This window comes from Motacilla alba, chromosome Z (genome assembly GCF_015832195.1).
Source record: "Motacilla alba alba isolate MOTALB_02 chromosome Z, Motacilla_alba_V1.0_pri, whole genome shotgun sequence".
NCBI classification, from domain to species: Eukaryota; Metazoa; Chordata; class Aves; order Passeriformes; family Motacillidae; genus Motacilla; species Motacilla alba.
In genome coordinates this window covers 70,541,726-70,568,941 of record NC_052046.1, presented here as the reverse complement: position 1 = coordinate 70,568,941, position 27,216 = coordinate 70,541,726, and the positions used below count along the sequence as shown (strand labels likewise).

At 46.8% G+C, this 27,216-nt stretch overlaps 1 protein-coding gene and 1 long non-coding RNA gene across 5 annotated transcripts in view; one reads left to right on the top strand and one right to left on the bottom strand.

Moving 5' to 3' along the window:
- CAST (calpastatin) overlaps positions 1-6,417 on the bottom strand; it is a 50,373-nt gene extending 43,956 nt beyond the window's left edge. For 2 of the 3 annotated variants that reach the window (XM_038124249.1, XM_038124250.1), the window contains exons 1-2: positions 6,082-6,274; positions 1,203-1,268 (exon numbers count right to left, since the gene is read on the bottom strand). In XM_038124249.1, the coding sequence (XP_037980177.1) occupies positions 1,203-1,268; positions 6,082-6,240 (225 nt within the window). In that variant the 5' untranslated portion in view covers positions 6,241-6,274. The other variant, XM_038124251.1, reaches the window with a different exon arrangement.
- Positions 6,418-6,422: 5 nt separating this feature from the next.
- LOC119695536 lies at positions 6,423-11,581 on the top strand. Of its 2 annotated transcripts, XR_005255243.1 has the most exons (4): positions 6,423-6,493; positions 9,411-9,522; positions 10,743-10,780; positions 11,493-11,581. It is a non-coding gene; the product is annotated as an uncharacterized LOC119695536 (long non-coding RNA). The 2 variants fall into 2 exon arrangements; XR_005255244.1 differs by lacking the exon at positions 10,743-10,780 and having other exon boundaries at positions 11,493-11,577.
- The last annotated feature ends 15,635 nt before the right edge of the window (positions 11,582-27,216 follow it).

Sequence of the window (27,216 nt, the reverse complement as noted above, 5' to 3'; positions counted from 1 at the left end):
TAATTTCTCTAATGCCAAACCTTTTCTAGCAGGCAGGTGAAAAAACACAATACTCTTCGAAGCTCTCTACAGATGCATTACAAATTTCTGCCTCAAAAATTGAAGACTATAGGAATTATGTCTGACTTTAAAAAAAAATGTAACATCGCTGACTCTTGGGACAGCTGTTGAAAGATTCTGAGTTGCTTCCTCTACTGCTTAACAAATCAGTATGTTTTGGAGGTAGGTATGAGTCACAGTGGAGTCAATGCCCCTCAGTGGGTCTCTGGAAGAGATTTTTGATCTATTTCCACTTTTAAGGACTGCACAGTGGATGGAATAAATAATAAATAAAACATATGAAGAAATTCCCAAGAGGAAACATACATGCAATATTCTAAGGACTCAAAAAGCAGAAGTATCTGGACAATAAATTTTAGTAAGAGCCTTGTTTTGCTGGAAACAGATCTTCTCAATGGGAGGTCAGAAACATTAACCCCAGAACCCCAAACTACAGGCCTCAACTCCCACCCTTCCCACTAAAAATGTCAGCATTTCTCTAATAGGAAGAACAATGTGCAGTCAAATATTATGGCATTAAACCAAGATTGTTAAATGCACAACGGTATTTATGAAAAAAAACCAAGCTGTCTGGAGAGGAAAGGTGGAACATATTCTCAGGCTAGAGAAGTTTTCCTTGCTTTCTGGACAGGAAAGAAAAGCAATTGCTTGAATCATCTACTTCAGAGGACTGTAACAAAAGCATTCACTGACCCTGATTTGCAGTGCAGTCAAACAGGCTTAGGCAAAGTTATTTCCCACATCGCTTCTGCTGAGGGTGAACCATCAGGTGGAAAGCATCAGGGTGCACTCCCTTCACCTGTACTTCTGGGCAACTGAAAAACCAGGGCAATCAGATGTGTCCCACACTGCACCAGCACTGCACAGCAGACACCCCACTGAGGTAACTTCCATGGATACCAAGTATTAGGTAAAATATGAACAGAGCAAAAAAAAAAAACCGAACAAAAACATTTCCAGTAGGCTGCCCGGCAGCACAAGACAAAATAAAACATTTCTGGGATGAATAATGACTGCCTGGAGTCACCAGTTTATTGTCCAAAAACTACCACTTTGCTATCCAAAGGCAAAAACCAGCACAGGAGGAACAGGAGGAAATTCATTCCCAACTTTTCTTAATATATTCAAACACTTGGATTTACCTCTTCCACTTCTGCTTTTTTCTCTCCCGCCTTGGAAGAAGCTTCACTTGCCTTCTTGTCACCATGCTGTGAACAGAGAAAGTAGATGTGTATTATTTAGACCTTAAGTCTTATCTTCCACACACAAAGAAATTCTCAAACTTCTTAGTGCAAGGATGATTCCTTTCAGCTACCACAAAATGACAGCAGGGAAAGCCTAAAGCTTTTCTTCTCACTAATGGACAGGATTTCTAAATGGCCTGCTGGATAACTCCAAGAGAAATCATTCAGAAGGTCATGACTCTTAGGGCAGTTACACGACTGTTCTTGTGAAAAGTTCTGGAAGATATTCAGCTTATCACTCATCCCTCACCAGCAAAACACTCTCCAGTGCTTGTTTTGGAAATGTCAGAACCACAGGCTTCAGCAGCAACTCAACAGCTCTCGGAGACATCAACATGATGTGTGCAACCCACTCCAACATCTGAACTCCCCTCAGACACACTGAAATGCTTGTTTATGCCCATCCCTCCTCACCTGAAAGAAAGCTGTTACCGTGATTGCTGTAATTCTGGTGCTGATACAGAAAGAAAAATAGATGCTCCAACAGTTCAGGCACAGGTGCACGTTAGGAAATACAGCTCTTCCAGGATCCCTGAACCTCCTGCATCTTTTATCTGCCCTTCCTTTCACTTAACCTGATGTACAATCCCAGTAGCATCCCATGTGCAGCAATGCAAAGAAAGACACATTTTGCTCAGCACACACAGTGGCATCCAGCCAGTGTTGGAGCTGTCTTGGAAAAGTGGTGAATATTGTCCCTCAAAAGGTCTCTTGTCAAAAATAATAAAAGCAAAAAGCATAAATTAATATAAAAGGCAACATAATAGAGCTACTCTCTGGTATCTCAGCTAGTGTAACTTCCCACGGCAACTGAGACATCTGGGAGGGAGGATTCACGTCTGGTTTGTTTCGTTAAGTAAAGACAGGAGATGATTCAAGACCCATTTACTCCCTTCTGTTTTTGGGACTCAGCAGCAGGAGGTAGAGCCTGCTAATCCACTAAGTAATGAGTTCCTGCAGATTTTTCTTTACATGGCTATAGGGAGAAAGCAATGATCCATGTGTCACTGCACTATCTTCAACAGAAATCAGTTCCAGCACATCAGCAGGAGAAAACGCAGGCTGACAAAAGTACTACAGCAACAGAAATTTCAGTATTTGTTTTGGACAACCTCTAACAATTCAAGTTTTTAAAATGAGTTTGGTTATGACTAAGACACTCAATGAGTTTTAAAATTTGAAACGCTATAGTCCTGTTCCAAATATGCCTCTTTAGAAGAAAACCAAGACCCACTGGTTGTCTATTCAGGTAAGAGATTAACTGGTTCCCTGCTCCATAATAGCACTTCCAGTAGAGACATAATTTACCCAGCTATCTGTGCTTTTTACTGCTACAATAAAAGCTCATTGCACACATATCAGTAAGAGCAGTGCCAGTGAGTCTCCTGTTGCTCACAGAACAGGAATTTCACAGCTAGCACTGCCATAAGGCTCAGGGGCTAAAGGAGAACCCTGTTGATCAGGCTCTCTTCTTGCATGGATACCCACAGCATCAAAATGCTCCAAAAATCAAGTATTATCCTGAATCCAGCTATTAAAGTCTTATCTTGCTTTCATTTGTTTCCTTCTTCAAAATCAGACACAGCTTTAAAAGCAGCAACACCAATTGCAGTCTCTAGTTGTTTTTTCATTTTTTTTTTCTTTTCTTTTCTTTTTCTTTTACTAAACTCAATTAGGGAATGTAGGAACTAAATACTTGCTTCTTACTGAGCATGCCAGGCCTTTATCAGGGCTGAATCTGTGCTACCCTTCCTCCCTAAGTCCACCTCCTCATCTTCACTTCAAAGAAACCCACAGCAGACAGGAGCACGGCATCAAAAGAGCATCCAGACTGAGGACTAGGAAGAGAGAGATGTGGAAGGGACTGGCAGGATGCCCTCAGCCTCAGGCAGAACAACTCCCTGAGGGATCCCAGGGCAGCTTCAGTGCCCAGAGAGGATGCAGAACAGACCAGGACAAGGAGCACAACTTTGCTACCCCTGAGCCCAAGTCAGAGAGGCACTAAAAGCATGACATCTTCCCTCCAGAAGGCAATGCCAAACAGCATCTATAATAAAGAGACTTTGACTCAGAGGCCAAATATGTTTATTTCAACTTAGGGAACAAAGCACATATGGTCAGACCAAAGAGTTTTGTTTTATTTATTTTTTTTCCAGAAAGTTGAGTAATGCACTGTGTACACAATTAGCCTTGACATTCAACTCCCTGGCCTCAGATAACAAAACAGGCTGTGAAAGTACTGCCTTGCAGGAAAGTCTGCTGTCCTGAAGAGGCAACCTGGGAAAGCACAGCTTCACAGTACACCTGAGGAAACCATGCTGGTTCCCTAAAGAGTTGATGCATAAGGTATGATCAGGGACCCCATTTCAATAATGGCCTCCAACAGCACTTTTCTTATCTGGATTTTCAAGCTTCGAACCCTCCACTAAAAAATTAAATATACAAAAAATAAAAAAAAAAGAAATAAAACAAAAAAACCCCAAACAAACAAAAACCACCGAAACAAACAAAAAACCCCAAAACCCAAAAAAACCCCAAAAAACACCAAACCAAAAAACACTAAACAAACCAAACCAAACAAAAAAAACCCCTAAAAAACAAATAACAACAACAAACAACAACAACAAAAGAATCAGGCAGTAAATCAATCTGCTTAGTCAGAAGGCTAAGCTCAGGTTTTGTGGGACAGTGTACATCCACTGCTCATTCATATTCACAGCTCATGATGACAAGCTGGCTTTTTCTTCGGGCACTCTTTCCTTTTCCTGCTCATCTTCCAGTGCCAGAGATACAGATTCATAACCAAGGCAGTGCATCAGAGCAGCTCCAGCTCTCTCACATCAACAGTGGGCGTACAGCTGAAGTGACAATTTTAGTTTAACTCATGAGCTAACAATTCCTTGTAGCTTTTAAGCTAGCTCAAAATATTTTCCAACCTTACTAACTAAAAAAAAACCACCAAAAAAAACCACCAAAAAAACCCACACAATCCTACCTATAATCACATGTTCACAAAAATACATAAGTGTCATGAGCAAGAAAGTTTACCCCGAGATCTTCATCCTGTTCTAAAGTGCACAAAAATGTCACCACGCTATTAAGACACACCTTTAAACTTCTGACTCAAACAGCACTCATAAACTAGAGAGCAACTGGTGAAACTGCACAGAGAAAATTACTAACAACTGAATAGACACCTCTGTGCACAAAAATTCCAGCCCTCACTAAAGGCTTTGCTTGCAAGAAATTCCTTCTAAACCTCGGGAGATTTAGAAGGCATTAACAAGCCTTTGGTTTAAGGCCACGGTGCAGCATGTCAGAGATGTGCAGGAACCGGGTGAGAAGTGAAGTCTTGCAAGATTCTCTGCTAAAGTCAACCAACTCAGCACTACAGACATTTAAGGAGATGGGAATCTGACTTTTGCTCTCAGCTGGAACTGGGAGGAAGACAGAGATCTTTGGCACTGCTTGGAAAACTGTCAGATGCAAGGAGTTGCCAGGGGAGTTACAATCAAGCCAGGTAAAGAATCAAAAGGTAAAATCCAGACTCTAATTGCATCCAACCCCAGCTTTAAATACACCTGAGAGTAAAATCCTTAATCTCCTTTGCGTCTGTCCCTCTCACCCACCCCTCCTGCCTCTCCTACCTCCCCATGCATGGAGAGGACTCCGGTCCCACATGGAGGCCCACAAGTGCCAACAACCACAGCCAGGGTTTCCAAAGGAGCAGCTGTGGGAGCAGTTTTCTTACCTGATCACACATAGCCATTTCTTGGTATCTTTTCTTCCCCTGGATGCAATGACACGAAGCTAAGGAGGCCTTTTAAATCCATTCCATAGCTTCGTGCAGTAATTCTCAAAGTTTCCCCTTTGTGATGTTGTGCCACCTCCACTGCACTGATTTGACCTGACACAACAACTGATACCTGAAAATACTGACCCAAGCTACATGGAACAACTTAAAAGTACATTTATCACCTCAAGATATGATATATATTGATCTTCCTGATCATATATTTAAGAAATGCGTTGAAGTGATATTTTCCCTGAAACCAACATTTCACGACACATGATTTCTGTAAAACTTAAACAGAATGCAAACTTTTTTTTTTCTTTTCACCATTCCGTACAGAGGCCAACTGCTTCCTCCTATGCGTAACAAACCATAAAGGTCTCTTAAAGGCTTTTAAAAGCCTTTCAAAGCAGTCGCGGGCTCGTCAAAGTAATGAGCAGCGACCCAAGTCCATGCAAACCACACGGAGCCGTCAGAGAGCTGTGGTTTGCTCGGGGAGGCAGCACCGCCGCCACCCACCTGCCGAGAAGAGCACGCTCCTGGGAAAAGACGCAGCGCAGTTTTCCCCAAAACAGGAGCATTCCCACACAAAATCCCGTCTTACGCGTTCTGCTGCGGTTTCATCACACCCCGCGAGCCTGCGTTACTCGGGCGACGACGAAAACTGCTAACAGCACCAAAACCCCCAGTTTTTCTGCGTCTCCTTCTGACAGCGGATGCGATGCGGAGGGACAGCTGGAAGCGCACCGCGCTTCCACCTCACCTGAAGCACTTTTTTTTTTTTTTTTTAAAGCGCTGTCTCGCCTCCATCCGCACGCAACCCGTTTCCTTACCCCTTCTCCATCCCGAACGCCGGGGAGCGGCGGGAGCACCGGGAGCATCCCGCCCGCCGCACCCCGCGCCCCCGCCGGCCGCTCCCGCGGGGCTCCCGGCTCCCCACCGGCGTGGTCCCCGCTCCCCACCGGGGTTTTCCCCGGCACTCACCATGGCGTACCACCAGCGGGCGAAAGCCATGGCGCTGCGGCTGCTCCTGCTGCCCGCCCTGCCCGGCACTGCCCGGCCCGGGACGCGCCCAGGGCGGTGCCGGCGCGGAGCCGCTCCCCCGCCGGGGCCGCGGGGCACAGGGGCAGCGCGGAGCGGCATCGCCGCCCTCCTCACACCCCTCCCCGCATCCCCGAGCCCGCCTTACCGCCGCGGGCAGCGGCTGCCTGCCCGTCCCGGACATGCCGATCCCGGGGAAGAGCGGCGGCGCTGCGCGCTCTCTCGCAGCTCCGCGGGCGGCTGGAGCGGCCGCGGATCCCTCCCCTTCCTGCCGGGGCCGAGCCGGGACGGGGGAACTAGGGGGGCCGCGGGTGCGGGAGGACCTGTGGCAGGACGGCGCTGAGCTGGAGCGAGAGTGGGTTTTCTTTAAAATCGCGTTGTTTTGGGGGGGCTGGGGGGAGGAGCGCGCAGACTTTCTTCTCCTCACTCGAGTCATGCCCCTTGGGAAAGCGTTTGGGTGTCGAACCTAGGCGGCTCCAGGCTCCATGGCAGCCCTCAGCGAGGATTTTGTCCTTCCCCCGAGATGGAGCCGGGCAGAGGCTGCTTGGGGCTCTTCCGACACTCGCGTCTTCCACCGGCTCCTCCACCTCTCTGCCAGCTTGCCTCCAAATTTGGCACCCTGTTCCTATGACAGCCTCCTTCCCCAGCCTTTGCATCCTAGCTCCTTCACCAGCCTCTGGCTCCTGTGCCAGCTCCCCTAGAGCTGTGCCACCTCAGCTTCTCTGCTGGCTCCATCAGCTCGTTCCCACCACGCAAACAAACGCGGCTGGTTTGGAAGCTGGCCGCTCATCCCGTGGGCTGGTGCGGTATTAACCCTCACATCCAGGGGATTTGCAGCCTGTCAGGTTATAAAATGGAAAACACAGGCATTGTGTGCAGGAATGGGCACAGTCTGACGAGTTTGTCTTGCCAGGTTGTGTGCAGTAAAATAAGTCAGTGGTTGGGGTATTGTGTGCTGGGGAACCCCAGGCTCAGGCTGGATGGGTGGAACAGGCGTTGGATGAGTTGTGCTACTCTGAAGGGGTAACAGCAGCAGCTCCTGAGCACATCCTTGTGTCAGGAGGCCCTGTCTATAAGCAGAAGGAAGGAAAAGTGTCCCAGTCTTTAGGGAGTGCTCGTCAGCTGCTTCCTTGGGGAGTAGGCAGAAGGACTGATCCACGTGGTTGGAAGCCTGTAAAGCCAATTAGTGCCTACGCCCTCGGCTGTCAGACCCGAGACAAGTGGGTGAGGCCTCCCCTCGAGGTCTTGAGAAGGGACTTTGTTCTGCAGAGAGAGGGGGAATGTTCAGAGGGATCTGCCTAAAGCCACCCCTGCTTTTCCTTTCTGATTTCAGCCTGTGACACTTAGCCAAGGTGCTCCAGAGGAGGTGGAGGTGAGGGCCATGTTTAAAATGCACGAGGGCTGGTGCGCACAGGTTTACCTGGGGTCACTCTGACAGGTCTAACAGATTGTGCTGCATTCCTCCAGCTGGCTGCAGGCAGCAGACCCTCCCTGCTGACTCCAGGCAGCCCTCAGGAAGCGTCACCCATCTCATTCCTGATGACAAAAAAACAGAGCTGACAGTGACTGCGGTGGTGGAGCTGCACAGGAGCAGGGCAATAACACAAGAAGCCCTTGATGATGTCAGCCTGCATCATGCTGGACATTCAGGGTCCTGCTGACCCAGAAGCACATAATTCCAGCTCTACTAGTAGGTTCAGTTTATAAATGAGGTCTGAGCACTGCTGCAGAAGGAGGGAAGCTGCCCAGACACTTGCTCCAGGTCCTGCAGTTGTTGCAGAGTTTTGTAAACTGGCTGGGTTCCATCCGCCTTGCAAAGAAATCTTGCTTTAGGGCCGAGGACTTGACATTGTTGCCTCTATTAGAAGGCTCCTCTAGCTTGCCACTGCTTCAAGAAACCATTGTTTATTGGCAATTTCTTCCCTAGTTTATTCTTAGCTAGACGTAGTTTATATGTAAAGGATGTCGGCAGCGCACATTCACCTGGGGATGGAAAAGCAGGTTCTTGTTTGTCTGACAGAAGGAGAGTCAGCTGATGGGTGCCTGAGTCAGCTTCTTAAATACTGAAGGCCTAAACACCACTCTGACAGTTTAGTCATTTGGGGGAAGGTTTGGATGTTTGAGTGGAGCAGTTGTAATTATCCAAGTCAGTCTGACACTTACTATCTTTAACTAGGAAAAAAAAAGTTTTTCTTGCAGCTTGCAGCAGCATACAAGCGTGTGGTATCAAAATCACGCTGTGTTTTCTGTCATCGTTTCTACTTATTCCTTCAGAACATCTGCAAGTGAACAAATCCACTGAAGCTTGCTGAGATTTTACATGGCATTAGCCATGGAGTCCTGCACAGGGCTGATCAGAAACAGATGCAAGAAGTGATGGACAGCACAAACATAAATTTTTTCGATGTTTATTGCCTGGAAAAAGAGGAGGCAACCACATCAGGAACACACAGGCTGTTCTTTACTGCAGTGATGTGTGATGCGAACAAGTATTCAAAAAGAGTTTGTGTGCTTTTAATAGTCATGGATACATTTCCATGTAATTCAAGGTATTAGGAGTCTAAAATTGGAATGGAGAATCACAGATTCATTTTCCCCACCATGCCTCGTCTCCAAAGGGCACCAGTTGACGTCAAATGCTTCCCAATAAAAAGGTGCTCTAAATTCTGGCAGGATGGGATGAAATTTTTGCCAGGCATACATATTTTATTAATATAACTTGCATAATGGTATGACTGCAAGCTTATGAGTCATTCACAAAATCTACAAAACAAAGTACAAAACTGGATTTTTATCTAGGGTAGTTAAAAAGAAGTCTTAGTGTAAAAACTAGTTAAAAATAGGGGGTTTTTAATTTCTTTCATCCTCTTCCTGTGGTTTACAAAGAAACTCATTGGAAGCTTTTGTTCTCTTGTCTTCCTCTGAAACCCAAAACCATCAGGATTTACTTTTTTTTTTCTTTTTAATTTGATGCGTTCAGTCCCACCCTGTTTTATCACACCCGCAAAAAACAAAGACAGAGAAGTACATTTCATTTCTCCTTCTACTGTTTTTGTTCACGGCACGTTCAGTAAATGGAAACTGGAATTTTAAATCATGGAACTTCTGTTTGTTGATAAGCCTAGTTTGATGACATCCTTGCTCTAGAAAGCAATAGTGCCAGTCCTTGCTATTGGAAAGAAAGGTTTATTTCCTTATCTATGACACATGCATTTTTGCACGTGTTATAAACATCTTCTATCATATAAATTTTATGTTCTCTGCTAGTGCAGTGTGAAGATTTCCTGCTGGACTTCATCCCGCTGCTGAGTGGGGATTTCCTCCCCTGAGACAGAAGACATAAACTTTGACACCAACCAGGAGAAAATTAGAGTCTTCCTTGAGGTTTGATATTTTGTAATTCCCTAAATACCGAGCTGAACTTTAATTAAAAGCCAAAACCATTTCTAAATCAATCTTGAATAATATCTGGAGCCAGATTTGAGTGATGTGTATGAAAGTTTTTATCTATGCAAATTTTCTCCTCTGTTACATTGAAACACAGCAAATTCCAAAGTTTAGTACAATGTATCACGTACAACCAGAGGGGAAAAAAACTCAAAATTGTAGCCTTCATCATCCAGGATTGTGTTCCACCCACGTGTGTTTGGTCCTCTCTCCCCATTTTCTGCTGGGGAAGCCAAAGGGTGCTGTCAGTTCTGGGAGTCAGCAGAAATTCAAGGTAATTAACTTGAAAACCACACTATAAATTAAGCTTTTAGCAAACCACAGGCATTTTTTTTCTGGACTGGATACAGATCCAGATGAGGTTGTGACCCCAAAGTGAGTGCGAAAGGAAGAGCAGCGCGATGAGCGAGGCGTTGCCCCAGCGAATGTCAAACATTGCAGCTATGCAGGAGTGGCCAGCCTGCAGCTCACGTCTGTCTGCTGGCTTTATCTGAAGAGAACTTTCCCAGAGCGAGGTACATTCTCCCAGGTGTAAACTGAATTACAAAAATACAGAAAAGTATATGGACTAGGCCTCATTGATTTTTACGAGCCTGATTTGTAAATATTTATACATACAAAAATGTCAATGCCATTCGTCTTGTGTTCTTCAATTGCAGGGTTAGAGTGGTGGGTAGAATTGTGTACGTAGAAATTGCAGATTGGTGGGTTCTGTGAGAGGCGAGACAGAGAAGCCTTGTGCATTTAGAAATATACTTTAAACTAGTGTTCCAAAATCAATAGAAATCCATGCTCACAAAATAAAACACATCACTTTTAAGTACAGCTTACACTGCAACGTGCAGGTTTTTGGAAAATGCTTTGATCTGCAAGAGATTAAAAATTCCACGTACTTCTGGGACATTTTCTCACTTAGTCTCCATTTGCTACAGAAACAGTAATTTGCCTGAGACTGATAGCATTCCCTCCAGTGCCCTTATCCTTAATCATCAAGGTGAACAATGCTTCCCTCAGGGCAGTTCCCTTCTTCAGGTGAAATTAATCCCGGGATTCTTGGTATTAAGAGGCTCCCCAGAGGAAGGGCTGTGAAAAAGAGTTGTGGTTTTCTGAAGTGCATCAGGTAAAAGAGGTCAAAAATTGTCTGCTTTGGTTTGCAGAGGTGCAGTGAGTGAGTTTTGATGCCAGGGTGATGAAGGTAAGGTTTTACATGTCATCACACCCCTGCTTATGTTTTGGTTTGTCTTTTCTTATCCTCACTATCTAACCCATGTGCAGGTTCACATGCAATCAAGGTTGAAAAAGCCCAAGCCAGATTAAAATACAGTTTATAACTAATCCAAAAGCAAAACTAAAGCTAATTCTTAACTACTTTATATATAGTCTGCGTATGCTTTCATACATACGTAAATATCTTGCAATTATTTTGTGCAAGATGTAATGCCCTGTACCACTAATCAGTGTTTCTGTGATTCACAGGTAGAATAAAAGACTAATAACTAAATACTGAAGAAGAATAACTAAAAACAGCACTGACAGGTATAATAAATTTGCAATGAAGTTGCACACTAAAATGTTAGCTTTATGCAGAATTTTGATAGAAACCTTGGAGATCATCTAGGGCTAGGAATGTGAGGAAAAAAAAATATTTTCTACCTGCCTTCACTCAGCTTTTGCAAGGGTTCTTCAGAGCTGATGCCTGCAGCTGGGTATCAGCTGTAGCTGTCAGTGACAGAAGCAGCACAGAGTGGCCATGATCCTGTAGTGAAAAAAAAAAAAAAAAAAAAAAAAAAAATTTGCAGCTGTTTCAGGACTGTGCTTCTGGGAGAGACCTGAACAGTGCTGGTTGCTATAAAACACAAAATGCTCTTCTGCCAGGACTGCAAAATATCTCTTTTGCTTCCTCCTAGGGTTTGAAAATTCTTCCCTGATCCTATGTTGTTTGGAGAGTGATGCTGCCTAGGTGGAGTCTCCATCCCCGGAGGGATTTGAAAGGCAAGTAAATGTAAAAAAGGCACTTGGGGACATGGTTTAGTGTTGGGCTTGGTGGTGCTGGATTAATAGTTGGTCTCGATGATCTCAAGGGTCTTTTCCAACCTAAATTATTTTGTGATTCTGTGATTCTTCTTGTATTCTTTCAGCAGCTGTCCGTGAAAGAAAATGTCAGTAATTACAAGAGTGCTTCCATAGTGTTACCTTCTGCACTTATGACAGGGCATGGGAAAAAAACCTCTGGGAAACAAGAAATTCCTGCTGAGAGACAGACAAATTACAATGCTGGGCTCTGTCCGCTCAATAATTGCGGATTGGCTGGATGTGAGCAATTATCAGCCTTGTTAGCGTCTGGTTCATCCTGTGTTTAACTTGGTTAACTAGTGCCTCATCTGAAAGTGACATTAATATGTTAAAAGCTGCATTAATATTGACAACCATGTATCTGCTTACAGCCTGCCTGCCTGAATCCATTATATCCACTGCTCTGCCATTACTTCCCTCTTCGTATCTCTTCTCAGTTGCACGGATCAAGTTCTTCTCCATCGTTGGCACCTGGCTCCCTGCAGATAAAGTTTCACAGGCCTTTTCTTAGGTTAATACCCCACTTGGTGCCTCTTAAGAAGCACAACTTCCAGTTACAACAACAAAAAGGAAGCCAAACCAAGGACAGGCCGGTACAGGAATATTTTATGGGAAATTGCAACACTGCTTCGCAGTAAATGATTTCTTGTTTCAGAAGTGCATGAAAACATGGAGCTGGGATTGCTTGGAAAGGAAACGTGGGTAGCATGGAAAACATTTTACAGCTGTGTGTTGTTCTGAAGGCAGCAGACATTTTTTGTAGTTAAAAAAAAGCCAGCAGATTGAACAGGCATTGAGCTGAACCATGGATAAGTGAGCACCAGGGCCACAGCACTCCATGCAGCTTGGCTGGGTGAAAGGCTCTGCGATGCACTGCCCGAGGACATCCCTGCCTGCAGCAGCTTCCCTTCCTGCTCACGCTCCTCTGAACTCAGGCATATGGCATTAATGGAGCCAAAGCACGGACAGCTTTCCCTTGGGAGCAGTTCTCAGCTCCTCCTTTCTTTTAATCCACTGGGTTCGTGTTTGCCCTGAGATGTGAGGTGGGCTGCCCCGCACTGCGGCAAAACCCGTTTCCGTGCATGTTCAGGAGCAAGGAGAGCACAGGAGTGCAGAGAACTTGATTTGTGGTGAAACCACTTGGTAGAGCAAGCCAGCACGATTTGCATGCCGCTGACGTGCAGATCATCATAAGCTGTGACGGGGAGGGAGGGGGTTTTGCACATCACAAACCCACAAATCTGTCACTTCTACGCAGAGCCACATGCTGCTTCTCCAAGGCAGGCTGATGGGGCCAGACAACCCTGTGAGCTGGGGTGGTGCTCTGCTGCCTGTGAGCACTGACTGCCCCAGAGCTGCCTGTGGGTGTCCAGTGCCCTGTGCTGTATTGCGAAGGTGAGAAAACTCCATCTGCAGACACGCCAAATGTACGCCACAAACGCGGGTGGGTGGAAAATGCACGGTGGTTTTGGGGGAACTTGGGTTTTGTGAACAGCAGCCCCGAATGTTGCAAAATCTGAAGTAATTCAAGTCACCACGGAACAAGAGAAGGGTGACAGGAAATCCTCTGCTTGAGGAAATGAATTTGGTTTGTGTGGAGTGGCTTGTGATGGCACTGCAAGGGACAGAAACACCATGCCCAGCCAGAACCAAAACCAGGCCACCCCTGCTCATGGTGATACTGTGCTCTGCCCTGGCACCAGCAGAGCACCCCTGCCCTGTGTCCAAATTCCTAGGCTGCTTCTGGACAAGGAGCAGAGAAGCTCCCTGGAAGGAGAGAGGGGCTGGACCCCTGGGATGCGTTCTGGGAGGTGGAGGACACCCTCACCCCATGCCTGCTGCTCCTCTCACAGCTCTGCTCTGACTCACCCTGGTGAACTCAGAGACAGATCTGCCCTGCTGTGCTCTCCTGAGGCACCAGGCCAGCAGCACAGCAGTTTTGGGGTGGAGTAATAAGCTAAATAATTAATATGCAATTATTAAATGTGGCAAAAATAACGGCTCCGAGTGAGAAAATGAATGCATCCTGCTGTGTAGACCCTGAAAATCAATATTTTTGCGAAGAACACAGTATGAGTGTGAGTGCCCACCTACTAGGGGCACCAGCAAGTCAAAATCCTCCTCCTCTCCTCAGAATTTGCTACAGCTGGAGGAAATGTGGTCACTCGTTCTCGCCAGGGACCAGCTTCAAACCTCCCTGCAAGTATTAGCTTTCCATTGCCACTCAGTGAGTTTTAAATCAAGTCCAAAACCCCATCATTTTTGCAACAGCTAAATGTGGAAACAATATTTTGCATGAGCCAGGTTAATATACCTACACCTGTGAAAATCCTCTCCCACTGTAGGGAAAATACTGATAAATAAATCATGATAGCAAATTTATGCTTTTATAAAAGGCGCTGGAAAGCTCTACCAGCGTTGTGTGCTGTTGCCAGAAGATAACTGATCCTTTTAAACCCCAAACCCACTGCCGGTGGTTGCGAGCAGGCCGGTGATTTGGGAAGAGCAAAGAGTTTGGAGAATTCAGTGCCGGTGTCTGCGCGGTGATGCCGGCACAGACATTTCCCCCACATCCTCTGCCCCCGCTGCCCAACCGTGTGGTTTGCAGCAGGAGCTGGGGGACTGGCTTCACCTTCCCAATGTGAGAAACAACTGCTCCCTTTGAAAATGTAAAGAGGTTTATTAAACCTTGATAAAAATACTACAAAAGGACTACGTAAGGAAAAAGTTGCAGCGCTAGGAGCTGCCCACATGTGTAACATGTGGCCGGTTCACCTTCAAGAGGGATGCTCAGTCTTTTATACCCCTGGGGGTTCCATCAGCTAACCCTGGCCAGTTCCAAAGCCTGTCAGTCAGCTCTTCTTTGCCATTTATTGGTGGGGACTGCTTTCTTGTAACTTGGTTGGAGATCAGGTGTTGCCATGCCTCACCCCCTTAGCAACAAGCTTTTCCATTCCCAACTGCCCCGTCTGAGGGGCACCTGTGCACGCCTCCTTTTTACCTGTCCTAGACAACCCAGCCTGTCTGATGGCAACAATACCGGGGGGGAAAGGGAGCTACGGGGAGAACAGAGGACTTCTAAGCTACAATAACATAACTATACATCACTAAAGCTTCTCTTAATATTCACACAATAGTTATCCCTAATTGTGAGAGCCAATCATCTCATTATCCATCTATAACACCGAGAAGGAATCCCTGGGGAGGGGATTCCTCCCACAGAGTGCGGAGGGGGATCCCACAGGGCTGCAGGAAGGCTTGGCGAAGTGATGCAGCGGTCCGAGGCGCGGAGCAGCGCTTTGCTCTCACAATGGTTTATCTCTGTTCCCAGGGCTGGGCTCAGTGGGTGCTGGGCTGCCGGGTGATTTTCCTCCCCCTGACCGCAATCCTGCCGTTCCCCGCTGCTCCTCGCTGCCTGCCGTGTTTACAGAGCAGCTCTTTATGGGATGCACAAGGCGTGACTCACCCGCAGCAGTGCCCGGACCTTGGCGGAGCTGGGTTGCTAAAGCTGAAACTTTCCTTTCCCTTCCCTGACTCTGCAGACGAGCCGGGCTCCGCTCTGCGCGGACCTGTTGACAAGACTGTGCTTGTACTCTTTGCTTTTCTTGTTTGTCTTGCCAGAAATCCTGTGCCAGAAGGTTCCTAAGAGTCATTCTAGCCCGGATCTGAATTTCTGAGCAGAGATACGACGAGTTTGGGACGAGCTGGGCGCTGCTGTGCTTGTGCTGTTGGGGGAGTCATCCGCCTGTCGGTGGGGCTGCACTGCCTCCCTTCCTCTCCATCTCCTCACCGTGTGGACCAGGGCTCTGTAAAAAAACCCAAAATCAGCTGCACCACACCACCAGGAGGTACCAGACTTTATATCCTTGTCTTTCACAGCTGAAGATATGTGTTAGACATTGTTAAACCTTGCCCAATAAATTTCACCACAGTGCTTTTCACCTTTTTTTTTTGTTTGTTTGTTTGTTTGTTTGTTTTGGTTTCGTTCTTGTTTTTAATGGCTACTGGATGCTTCAAATTGTCCTGCTGGCAGCACAGGTTCATTCAAGGTAACTCATACCTGGGTTAATATTTGCTGTACACAGGCTTTTGTGTCCTCAGCCCCAAGTCCTGCAGAAAGGGTCTGTGGTGTAGCCTATTTTCTACCACTCCTGGGAATCAAAACAATGTCAACTATGCACCATTACTTTGGTTAAATTATACTATTCAGCTCTTTTTTTCCCCATATTCTGATGACATTTGAGTTTCAAGCTTCTCCTTGCTGTATTGAGAAATACTGAAAGATGTGGCAGGAAGACGGAATCTGAGGAGTTTAAACTCTTAGACCTACACAGCCCTTTCACAGCTCAAAACGGCTCTGAGCATTTGTGGCATAATTGTGGTGGGTTCTCCTGTCCAGTGGTACACTCTGTCCCAGCTGTGTCTCCTCTTCTTCAGGGTGCCCCAGGAGGACAGCAGGATTTGATTTCTGCTGTCTCTTCTCTGGGGAACTCCCTTTGCCCCTCTGGGGCTGTGACTCATTTCCTCCCCATGGCTCATCTCATCCTGCCTGCTGCCAGAGCTTACAGCTCCCTCTTCTCCTCTGCAGCAGCAAAACTTGGTAGAAAAACAAGTGGAGCTATCACGTTGTTGGAAATCCTGCCCCCTTTCCTGCAGCGAGCCTTGTCTGTGGGGCTGTGTGCGTGGTGTGACGTGTGAGGAAAAGTGGGGAAGATATCCGGTTGTTTGCATGTGAAGCCATTTCTTATTCCTGTTGTGCAATGTGGGGGTAGACACAGCCAGTAATAACTCAAGTAGTGAAGCAGCCTCGAGCTTCGGTCTCCAGTTTGTTAATGTAAATTAAAATCCTGAGTAGTGAATGGAGGCAGAAATAACCATGCTGGCAGTACGAGTTCTTGTGGTGAGAGGCATCCTGAGAGTGAGCTGGCCGGGAAATTGGGGTGCACATTTCCCACCCTGTGGGTGGGACCCTTCCCTTGCATGTGCAGCATAACTTCTATCTTTATGTTGTTCAAGACAGGTGATCTTTCTTTGCCTAAGAAACTGATCCTTTCTGAGACTGAAAACACAACAATTTTCATGGTTATCTTGCCTTGCCTAAATTTGTTTTCACCTCTCACTCACATTCAGTTTGTGTCTTTATTTCTATAAATTTTGGAACAGGAGGCAAAGAAAACTGAGTGGTAGGAATCTTAAAATGATGCAATCTCCTTTTAATAGAACTTAACTCTGGAGTTTGTAAAGTCCACTGGGGAGGTGCCAGTGGGTTTTTTTGCTTCCGTGAAGAGTTACTAGAGCTTGCCACATCCAAAGAGCTGGGCTGAGGGATCCTGCAGCTGGAAGTGAAGGATTGCCATCATGTTGGGCCTGAGACAGGATGCAGCAGGGCTGTGAAATGCGGAAAAATGAAAATCATTCTGTGAAATCAGTGTCCAGGCTGTTCTCAGATCGTGTGGAGAGAGACCCATGGGGAAAATATCAGTCCTCTTACAGCTGAGAGAGAACAATCTGCTGTGGACTCTGTCAGATGCATCCTGTTTTTTCAGACTTCAATTTAACAGGTAAAAGACAGCACTGTAGCACTGATGGTTCACTGCTGCAAATAAAAGCATCTGTGTTCTAACTTCAGAACTAATTGCAATTAAAATTTGATGCACAGAGTATTCTGCCAGTATACATGTGAGGACACAGCTGAAATGCCAGTCATACAGAGCCTGTTTAATTTATTTTTCTTTTTAAACACACTTACTACTAATTCCAAACTGGAGCCAAGCTGGCAGAAGATAGATTGTACTCATGGGGCATAGTCTGTTGATTCATTCCTTATTTTCTCTTGAAACACTTAAAATAAGTGCCACCTGGTGAAGGCGTGGGATCTGCTTGATTTTTAAAAAAAAATTTTACTCAGTTTCATTTTCCTTCTTCTTTTCCTCTTCCTTTTTCTTTCTTCTCCTTCTCCTTCTCTCTTCCTCTTTTTTCTTCTTTTTTCCTTTCTTTGTTTTGCACTTTGTTTTTTCTCTTTCCTTCCTTTTGGAGGCAGAACAAGCAGCTGAAAGCTAATCCAGGGCCGAGAGATTTCTACATGCAGCTCTGTGCTCACACTTCACCCCTAACACAATGCTTTCAGTTCCTGGCTGCAGTGAGCTAAAAAAAGCCTTCTCCAGGCAGGGGTGCACTTTGGAGAGAGGGAATGCTGAGCCTGCCAAGCCATGCTGGGGAGTGAGACAAAGCTCTGGACGTGGCCCAAGGACACCCTTGTTGTGTGTCAGCTCAGTGGTGCCCAGGAGATGGAGATGGTGGGAATGGACACAGCTCTTCCCCTGCCAGCAGCTGGCCAGGGAGTGGGGACAAGAGCCCTCCAACCGCAGTGAAGTTGGAAAAAGTGCTCAGTTCTTCCTTGATTCCTGTAACAGCTCAGGATGACTTGACTTTCCCATTCCAAAGTTCGCGTGCAGCACCTGGGAGCTGGACGCTCTGGGATGGGCGGCGGCTTTTGGAGGCACTGGTGCCCCCTGCACAAGGCACTGCCACGGCTCACACGGTGGCTGCAGACTGACAGCCAGACCAGATTTCATCTTTTCCCCCCTCAAAGCAGCTCACTTCGTAGCCATGGCAACTCGCTGCCAAGCGCAGGCAGGCCCTGGTGCTGGCGCTCTGCAGCAGCTCTGGTCCTGCTCACCGTGGCTGGCCAGGCAAGGGAATTTCCAGGAGTCTCCTCATCAGATTACAGTCAGCTGTTCTGGTCTCCCAGAAGACACCTACGAGGCTGAAATCAGAATGAGAGTTTGTGAGCATCCCTTAGTGTGCCACTCTTTGTGAGGTGCAGCATCCCCTCAAGGGCCACAGCATCCTCTCCATGGCCACAGCATCCCCTCAAGGGCCACAGCATCCCCTCAAGTGCCACAGCATCCCCTCAAGGGCCACAGCATCCCCTCAAGGGCCACAACGTCCCCTCAAGGGCCACAGCATCCCTTCAAGGGCAACAGCATCCTCTCCATGGCCACAGCATCCCGTCATGGCATGCTCCCACATCCCCACTGGGTGTGGAGCTGTAGGCCTTAGGTGACACTCATCAGTAAATCTGAGCAGGGGAACAGGGCTCAGTTCTCCTCAGACAGGGTGTTTGTGTTTGCTGCTGTCACAGAAAGCCCTGTGCCACAGTGCACCTTCTCTCTGTCTCAAAAATTCTCCTTTGAGATGTGCATTCTGGAGTGGAGCAGGGATTTGATCCTGCTCCAGCAGCGAGCTCTAAGGGGTTAAGGATGGAGTCATACAGCCTGGGACTTTGCTCATCGACTTCTTGCTGTTGTTTGCTGTTACAGACATTTGTTATACCCTGCATTAGTCAGATTGTCCTTTAAGACATCTTCCCATTACAACAGCAGCCTTCCTTAGTGAAGATTTCTTAATTAGGATTTCTTAATGAAAGCCTTTAGGTTGCTCTTCTGTATTCACACACAGGCAGCCGAAACCCTTTCCTTTCAATGGCTTGAGGAGTTCTACTCCTGAGGGAAGAGAGGACATAAGAGAAAAACAAACCATCACATTCTCCTCATCTCAGCAGCATGTTTTTAGGGCTGGGAGGGGAACTAGGGACAGCTCCCTCCAGACACCACTCTGAGGTGGATAAGGGGAAATCATGGGCACATTTTGACCTTGGTGTGAGGCACTGGCTCCACCCTTGCTGCTCAATTCCTGCAGTTCATCTCATGCTACCAGAAAGCATTGCTGTAATCAGAAGCTGCAGCTCCAGAAGTCTGATATTGCTCCCTGGGGAGCCGTTCTGGCTCTGCTGGAAGAGGCAGCACAGTGCCTGCGGAGCAACACGTTCCAAAAGCCAGGAAGAAGGTGGTGCTGGAGCCTCAGGTCTGCATTGCTCATATCTGCAGTGCTGATGTGTCTGCGTGCCCGAGTACCCACCCCTGGGTTTCACGCCAAGTGTTGTTTCTAATACAATGATTTCCCTGGAAAAGGGCAAAATCTCCAGCTTCACACATCTGTTATGACAGGAGAGATGGGGACTTGCTGAAAAAAAAAAAAAAAAAGACACTTGGAAAATAGAAAACAACTGATGGGATTTTGTTATACCAAAGAGAGGTTGGCAGATTATCAGTGCCACCATATAGACACTTGTTTGAATCTTGTGAGCATTCACAAATAAATCATAAACCGTTGACTGGAGACTTCAGCGCTGGCAAACATCACACAGTCAACCTGATTCCCACCTCACAGGTGTCTTCTGGGAGGCCAGAACAGTGTAAGCAGCTGAGGAGGCTCCTAAGGCTTCCTTCTCTTGACCACCCAGCAGCCCATAGTGAGCAGAACCAGAACCAGGGCTGCTGCGCTGACCCAAAGAAGCCACTGCTGCTGCAGTGCAGAACAGAGCTGGGCTTCCGTGGTGCCACTGCTCCCCTCAATCTCCTGCAGAAGCCAAGTCATCTCCTGATGGAGATATTCCTCATGCTCTTGCGTCCCTATGGCTGTGGACGCATCAGCCTGGTGGTTCAGGTTCAGGCTAGATACCCAGCAGAGCCAGGATGAGAGTTGTTGTTGGACCCATGGCCTGGAGGAAGTGGGGAGTCTGGCTGGGAGGGAGCAGGGGGCTGGCGACCCCTGCAATGTCCCCAGAGCCTCTCTGGGCACCTGCCACGCTGAGAGCCCCAAGCCACTCTTTTCCCAGCCCTGGGGATGTTTCCCTGCCCTGAGGGCCCCAGCTCTCACTCTGGCTTTAAACCCCCAGGGCATCTTTCCCAGCCCCCAGCCAGCCCAGCTTCCCCCTGTGTGTGCACTCACTGGCTGCCAGAATCCAAATGTGCTGGGGCTGGGGCTGGGACTGCCTGGTGATATCCCTGGCACAGCCTCCAGTTTAATACACCCTCTATGATACTGAAACCCCCAGAGCCACACCTCCCAGCCCACAAGCCCCAGCCTTGGTCCCCATTGCTGGGCTCAGAGGGTCCTGGGCATCCCCACCCTGGGCAAACCCATCCACAGGATCCCCCTGGGGCTCTCTGGACTAAGGTGGCCCTTGGCGAGGCCCTCCAAAGCTGAAGCTGAAAGGAACACAGGGACTGTAGGTGGATGTGGCTGGCTTAGGTAGAGAGGTGAGATGTTTTCTGGGCCATGTCATCTTACTCTGAGTTTTATTGCAATGAAGAGTTATGTCCCCTTGCACAGAGGCAAAATTCTCCTCCTCCCCTTCCTCTTGTACTCTTGGATTGCTTCTACTCCTTTAATTTTTTGCCTTGGAGAAGGGATCCATCCCCAGCTTGCTGCCATCTGCTTTCAGGGCATTGTAGAGAGCAATAAAGTCTCCCCTGAGCCTCCCTTCCTCCAGGATAAACACTTCCAGCTTCCTCAGCCACTCATGACTTAATCTCTAGATGCTTCCCCAACTCCACTGAGCTTCTCTGGACACACTCCAGCACCTCAATGCCTTTCTTGCCATAAGGGGCCTAAAACTGAGCATAGGACTTGAGATGCAACCTCAGCAGTGCTTTTTCCTCACCTGCTGAGTGGGTCACCTTGTCACAGAAGGAGATTGGGCTGGTGAAGCAGGGCTTGCCCTGTGGTCACAGTTCTCTTCCACAGTTTAGCTGCTTGTCAATGCATTGAAACTAAATCTGTGTCTAGTTTGCATGAAAAAGTTTGCATGATGAAACTGATTCTTTCATTCTGGTTGTTTTGTGGTCAAACTGGAAGCAGCAGTGTCAGCAAGTGACCCGGACTGCAGGCAACTCTTTTGGGTCATGGTCATATGCTAATGGTGTCTATATTTGCCCCTTTATTGCAATCTGCAGTTTCTAATCTTTAGCACAAGCTACAGGTGGTTTTTTGGGTTTTTTTTCCCCCAAACTATTTGGATTCTTCGAGGACAAAGAAGGGCCAACATATGTAAGGACTTTAGAGCTCTTGCCCAGAGTTTGCATGTTCTCCTGGAAAGAGGAAGAGCTGAATGAGAGCAAGCCAGCCAGCAATGAGGAAGGTCAGATGCCAGCATGTTAACGGCCCTCCTGCACTGCTGGTTCATCCACTTTTCAGCTCCTTACAAGTGCAACCCAGCGGAGCAACACGTGGAGCAAGGGTGACACGCTGTGATAATCCGGGAGAAGTACAGGGGCGTTGCTGCGGTTGTCCCCTCCTCGCTCAGGATGGTTTCAGATGCACAGTAGATGGACTTTGTTCACTTTGGCTCAGGGCCAGCAGAATGTCCACCTCACGGGGTCTATGAACACACAGGATCAGCAGTTCCACAGGAGCAAGCTCAGTCCCAAAAGCAAGTGAGAAGAAAACACACTGGCCAAAGCGCGAGCTCTGTTCATCTCAGCAAGGCTGCCCATCCTCTTAAGGAAGAGGAAAATAGTTTTAAACCTAAAGGTAAAAATTTCCCAAATAAAGTCCCGTAAAACAGGTTGCTCCTTGATCCTCGGAGTCAATCAAATTTGGATTCTCGGATTTGTACCTTCTAGTTCTTTCCTACTGACTTTCAATAAGGCTGCAGCAGAAGGGCCGGCCTTGCCAGATGTTAAGGGATGTGGAGGTGTCATGACATGAATCTAGGAAGCTTCAGCCTATTAGATACAAAAACCTTTCTGACCATCAAAAATAGTTAGAAAAGAAACCAAGCAGAGTTTGGTTCCTAATAAATTGTGAACTCTGATGGAAATTTTCTTTTCAAATAATACCACTTATAACAACAATTGGGAAAAGTTATTCCAAGTATGGACATACCTACTGCCACTGGGTCTGTTGTATTTCTTGTACAAAGAGAAAACAATAAAACAAGCTTCACAGGGTTCAAACCTCTTTAGGAAACTAGACTAAGAATGCAAGATAGGTTTTGCTTTAGGAAAATAACAGCCCAGGAAACAAGCACATTTAGTAATGATGAGTATCCTGGGTGAGATTCAGCTGGTTTCCAGCATTGCTTTGGGTATTGTCTGTCTTTAAAAGGAGGCTTAAATTGGCTTTTTTACCATATCTGAATTCCCAGTGTCTTTAAAACTAGCAGGTCATGGAGCGTGGCTGCTGAGACCAGAGGTGTTGGAGTTAGAGATGGAAATTAAGCAGCCTGAATTCCTGTGAGACCCTGAGAGCCCAGACAGCATGTTTCCACCCCAGAAGGGCCATGCTTCTTTTCAGATTCCTGATGAAAAAGGCCCCCAAGCTGTTGCAGCTGGATGATGATAAAGTAGAGCTGCTCCTCTCTCAGAGCAACACAAGTCTGATCTCTGTCCTGGAGCTACAGCTGAATGATATTGCCTGATTTCCAGCATTTACTGAAATACAGAGCTCTCACAGACAGAAAAAGGCCATTGATATGTGACAGCTCCTTCCCTTGCATAAACTGATTTTTCAGAGATTTTGCTCAAATCAGGATAAGAAACCTGATACCAGTTCTCATCATGCTCTCTTTGAAAAATAAAGCAAAATCTTTCCCAGAAAATATCACATTCATAAAGCCTATATAAATTATTGCTGTGTCTTTAGTCTGTGTCTGTTTTGCATTATTAACCAATCTTGGTTTTATTGTGAAGCTTCATTGATCATTTGCATCTTGCAGAGGCAACACAACTGGAAAGCAAATGAACTTCACCACTGCCTCTGCAAAGTGATTTGCATTTTGTTGGGATGGTGGTACAGAATAAATTTTATCCTGAAATCCTTTCCTTGGGGCTTCCCACTGTTAATGGAACCTTCTTCTCTTTCAGCACCAAGTGTTTCCCTGCAGATGTTATGTTATATTTCTGTTCTAACTTCTCATACATTCGCAATATATTCTGTCATGTATGACTATCAGGAGTGACTGATGCCAAACTGTAAAAATTTTTCTTTATCCTGCCCTGGACCTTTGCAGGTGCTCCAGAATGTTGTTAGAAACACCGCTCAAACTATTAATGTTTTCTTAATAGAAAATGTTACCCTGGAAGATTGAAGCTATTACCTCCCTGCTGTCATTCTCTGGAAAATCGATCAATTTGCTAAGTAGGAGGAAGAATAACCTGCTCTACTCACCAGTTTTTTTAATCAGTGGGTACGTTCATGGCTTGTTAGCAGAGCCTTGGCTGCCTCTCTGTGTGCTGCCAGCCTGACACAGCATCTTCTTCCTCAGCCCTTTCCCTAAATCTTCATGGGAGAGCTGTTACTGAGAGAGGCTGGCTTGTCCTCGTGGTTATGTGATGAATTTCTCTGCTGCGTGTGAGACAAGGGATGTGGCTGCTTCAAAGGGATGGCTGCAGCCTTGGGTACAGCCAGGATGATGTGAAAGCAGCTTTTCAGTTAAAAGCAGGACAGGTTTTGCTTTCCTCCCATTATACTGGCAGCCAGACCTCTGAAAATCAATCAGAGGAATTCCAGCAGCTGGCACAGAGGGTTGGTGATGCTGGTGCAGCCCTACTTGTGGTCAGACTCTGAGGGCCAGGCCCCTCCTGGTGACAGCAGGCACAGTGCTGCTGGGTTTCAGTGGGCATTGGAGGGACCTGGAGAAGTCCAGCGTGCAGTGATGTGGGATTTGGTCCTACCATCTTGTGTGTAGGCACATTGTCTTGGCTTGCAAAGACAGGTGTCTGCTAAGGAAGGCAGGAGCCTCCCCTGAAATGGAAAATGTAAACCCCCTCCCTCTGAATTGTTATAATTTTGCAATTAAGGGGCTCTCAGGCAAAGATATGGGAATAGGAATAAGAGTTCTTTATTAGGGAAGAAAATTAAAAAAAAATAAAATAAGCAACACAGTAATACAAAACAACACTGACGGAGTCAGGATACGACCTGACGCCCTGTTGGTCAGGGAGGTGGCAGCAATCCAATTGAAATGGTGGCTGCCGCCCTCCTGGAGCGGCAGGAGGGGTTCTGTTGAAGCAGTGATCCTGTAGAAGGGTGTGGTCTTCCTCTGAAGATCCAGTGGTGGGTGGTACAGATGGGCCTGGTCTTCCTCTGGGAATCCAGTGGAAAAGGCTGTCCCGGTGTCCCAAAATCTCAGCTTATATCCATTACCTCCCATCACAATGGGATGATGCAATTTTATCAGCCATGCAGTGACACTCACTGGCCCATGAACAGAAGATATTTCCCAGAGGGAGGATTGGATGTGGAAGTGATGAAGAAAACTGCCCAATTGACAGAAGAGAACTGCTCCATAGACAGGAATAGAATACACACACCCATTTCCAACCTAAGGCACACATGATGATGAGTGTGTGGCACCTGGGGATGTGGTTTAGCGGTGGGCTGGGCTGTGCTGTGTTAACAGTTGGAGCTGCCAATTTCAGAGGGCTTTTCCTACCTAAACTGTTCTATGATTCCCTGTGTCTGGGATTCTGTGACACAGATACAGTGTGAGCATTCATGCTGGCTATGGCTGCATCCAGTCCTGATAAAGGTACTGCAAAACTCAGTTTCTCCATGCTGAGATGACTTACTAAACCCCATTTTCACTATGGTAAAGCTTGGCTTAAAAAGGGACCCAGCTGAACCTGGTGGAAAGGTTTGCTTCTAAACTTGGGGAGGTATTTTAACATCATGGTTCAGACCACTGAGATATGCCTTCCAGCACTGCCTGTCATCTCTGGTGATCTGGTAATTCTCCTTTGAGTCCACTTACATCTAAGTCTTATTCCCCTCTCTGCAGAAAGTGCTTCTTCCCAGTAATCCTATTTCATAATCCCTTCCATGGCTGTTCGATTTGTGTTGCCTCTAACCTCCCACGATCTTCTGCAAAGCAGCAATCAGACCTCTGCAGGCTTGTCCAGCCCCGTTCTCTCTTCTGTCAAGCTGCAAACATCTCAAAAACACCCCTGTCCTTTCCTGCTCTTCCCAGACACGGTTCAGAAGAGCTGCACAGCCTGTCAGAGAACAGCCAAATTGCACTGGTGCCACGGAAAGGATTCCCAGTGCTTATTGCTGCATTGTAAACCTTGAGGAAAGCTGGCTCTGTGAAAAACTTGTAACTCACACCCCGTTGCCTTTAGGAAGAGCAGGAGGACCTGACAGTAATTTCTGCTGCATTTCTGCTGATTTTTTCTCAATGTTGCCTCCAAGGCACAGTAGTGAAAGACAGTTTTTAGTGTTTTATAGAAAAGTCCATACAAATTAGGTTAGGGAAGTCCCTCTTCCATGTAAGATGATGTGATGTACTCTCTGTACTCCCTCTTGGTGAAAATGGGGTTGTAGCATTTTGCAGACCCTGACCAGAAGAGACTGAATTGTTTTACAAGCACTAATTTTCCTGATTGGTGCCTCAGCAGCATGGACAAGCCACTGGAGCTGTCTCTCTTTCCCAGGCTCTCCCAGGAGAGGGAATAGCTATGGCCAAGGGGCTAAACACAAGAATTTTGGCCACAACCCTGGCCCTGCGTTCCCAGCCCAGGGAAGGGCTTACAGATCCAGCCCCCAGTGCTCCTCTGGAGCATCACTGTGCTCCCAACAGCAGTTGGGAAGGATTTCTGCCTCATTTGAATAATGGGTTAATTAGAGCTCCTCTGTTTAAAATCGCTCTCTTTCCGTGTCCATCAAAGTCTGTGAAAGCTATGTCACGTGTTTTATGGGGATTAGGAGGTGGCATAATTTACATAAGATATGGAAAAATGATACAGGAAAAGGAAGAAATTATTCCAGAACAGAAGCCATTAGCACAAACAGTAAAAACTACTTTCTTTTTTTGAAAAAATCTATTTTAAGAATTCATATATGTATTTTTTGGGCTTCATTCTCTCTCCTAGCACCATGCAGTGCCATGGCAGGACCCAGCTCCATGACAGGATCCACTGGGCTTGTTGTGTAAAGCCTTGGGTGACCTGGAAGCAGCATTCCCTGCTTGCAGGGTAGGTGAAAGCTGTCAGGAAACATCTGGTGATGGAGGTGGTCAGCTTCATGAGTTTGTTCTGCAGCAACTTCAGCAGAAGAGAGGAGGAGGAGCTATGTTTGAAGGGACTCTGTAGGTGGTGCAGAGAGCACATCTACATCTTTCGTTTTTTTTTTTCCCTGAGAAATAAGTGGAGATAAATAATTCATCAGGAGAAGCAGCACAGAGAGTTGAATTTGTTGCCATTCCTCACAGAGCAGGCTGTTAAAACACATAGTACTTTCTATCAGGACCAGATGAAAACTTACTGTCTAAATGCATGAAAACATATTAGGAATCCAAGCAGGGTTTCTTTGCATGGAAATAACTGTGGGTGAAGAAATAAAATGTCATGCTGTAGGAAACAAATTCATGAGGTGATTGCATAAATGAGAATTAGATGCTTCAGGCTGAGCACATGCTGAATCCAAGCATTGCCCTCGATCACCACTGCGAGTGCAGTCTCTGAGCAGAGCAGGAGCCTCGCTGCCTCCGCTGGCAGGGCAGGCTCTACAAGGCAGGGAACAAACAGGAGAATCACAGAATCATTTAGGTCAGAAAATTTCCCTAAGATCATGTTGGAAAAGTGCTCCAAAATCATTGAGTCCAACTGCTAACCCAGGGCTGCCAAGTCCACCACTAAGCCATATCCCCAAGCCACATTCACGTGTCTTTTAAATCCCTCCAGGCATGGTAAGTCCACCCTGGGAAGCCTGTTC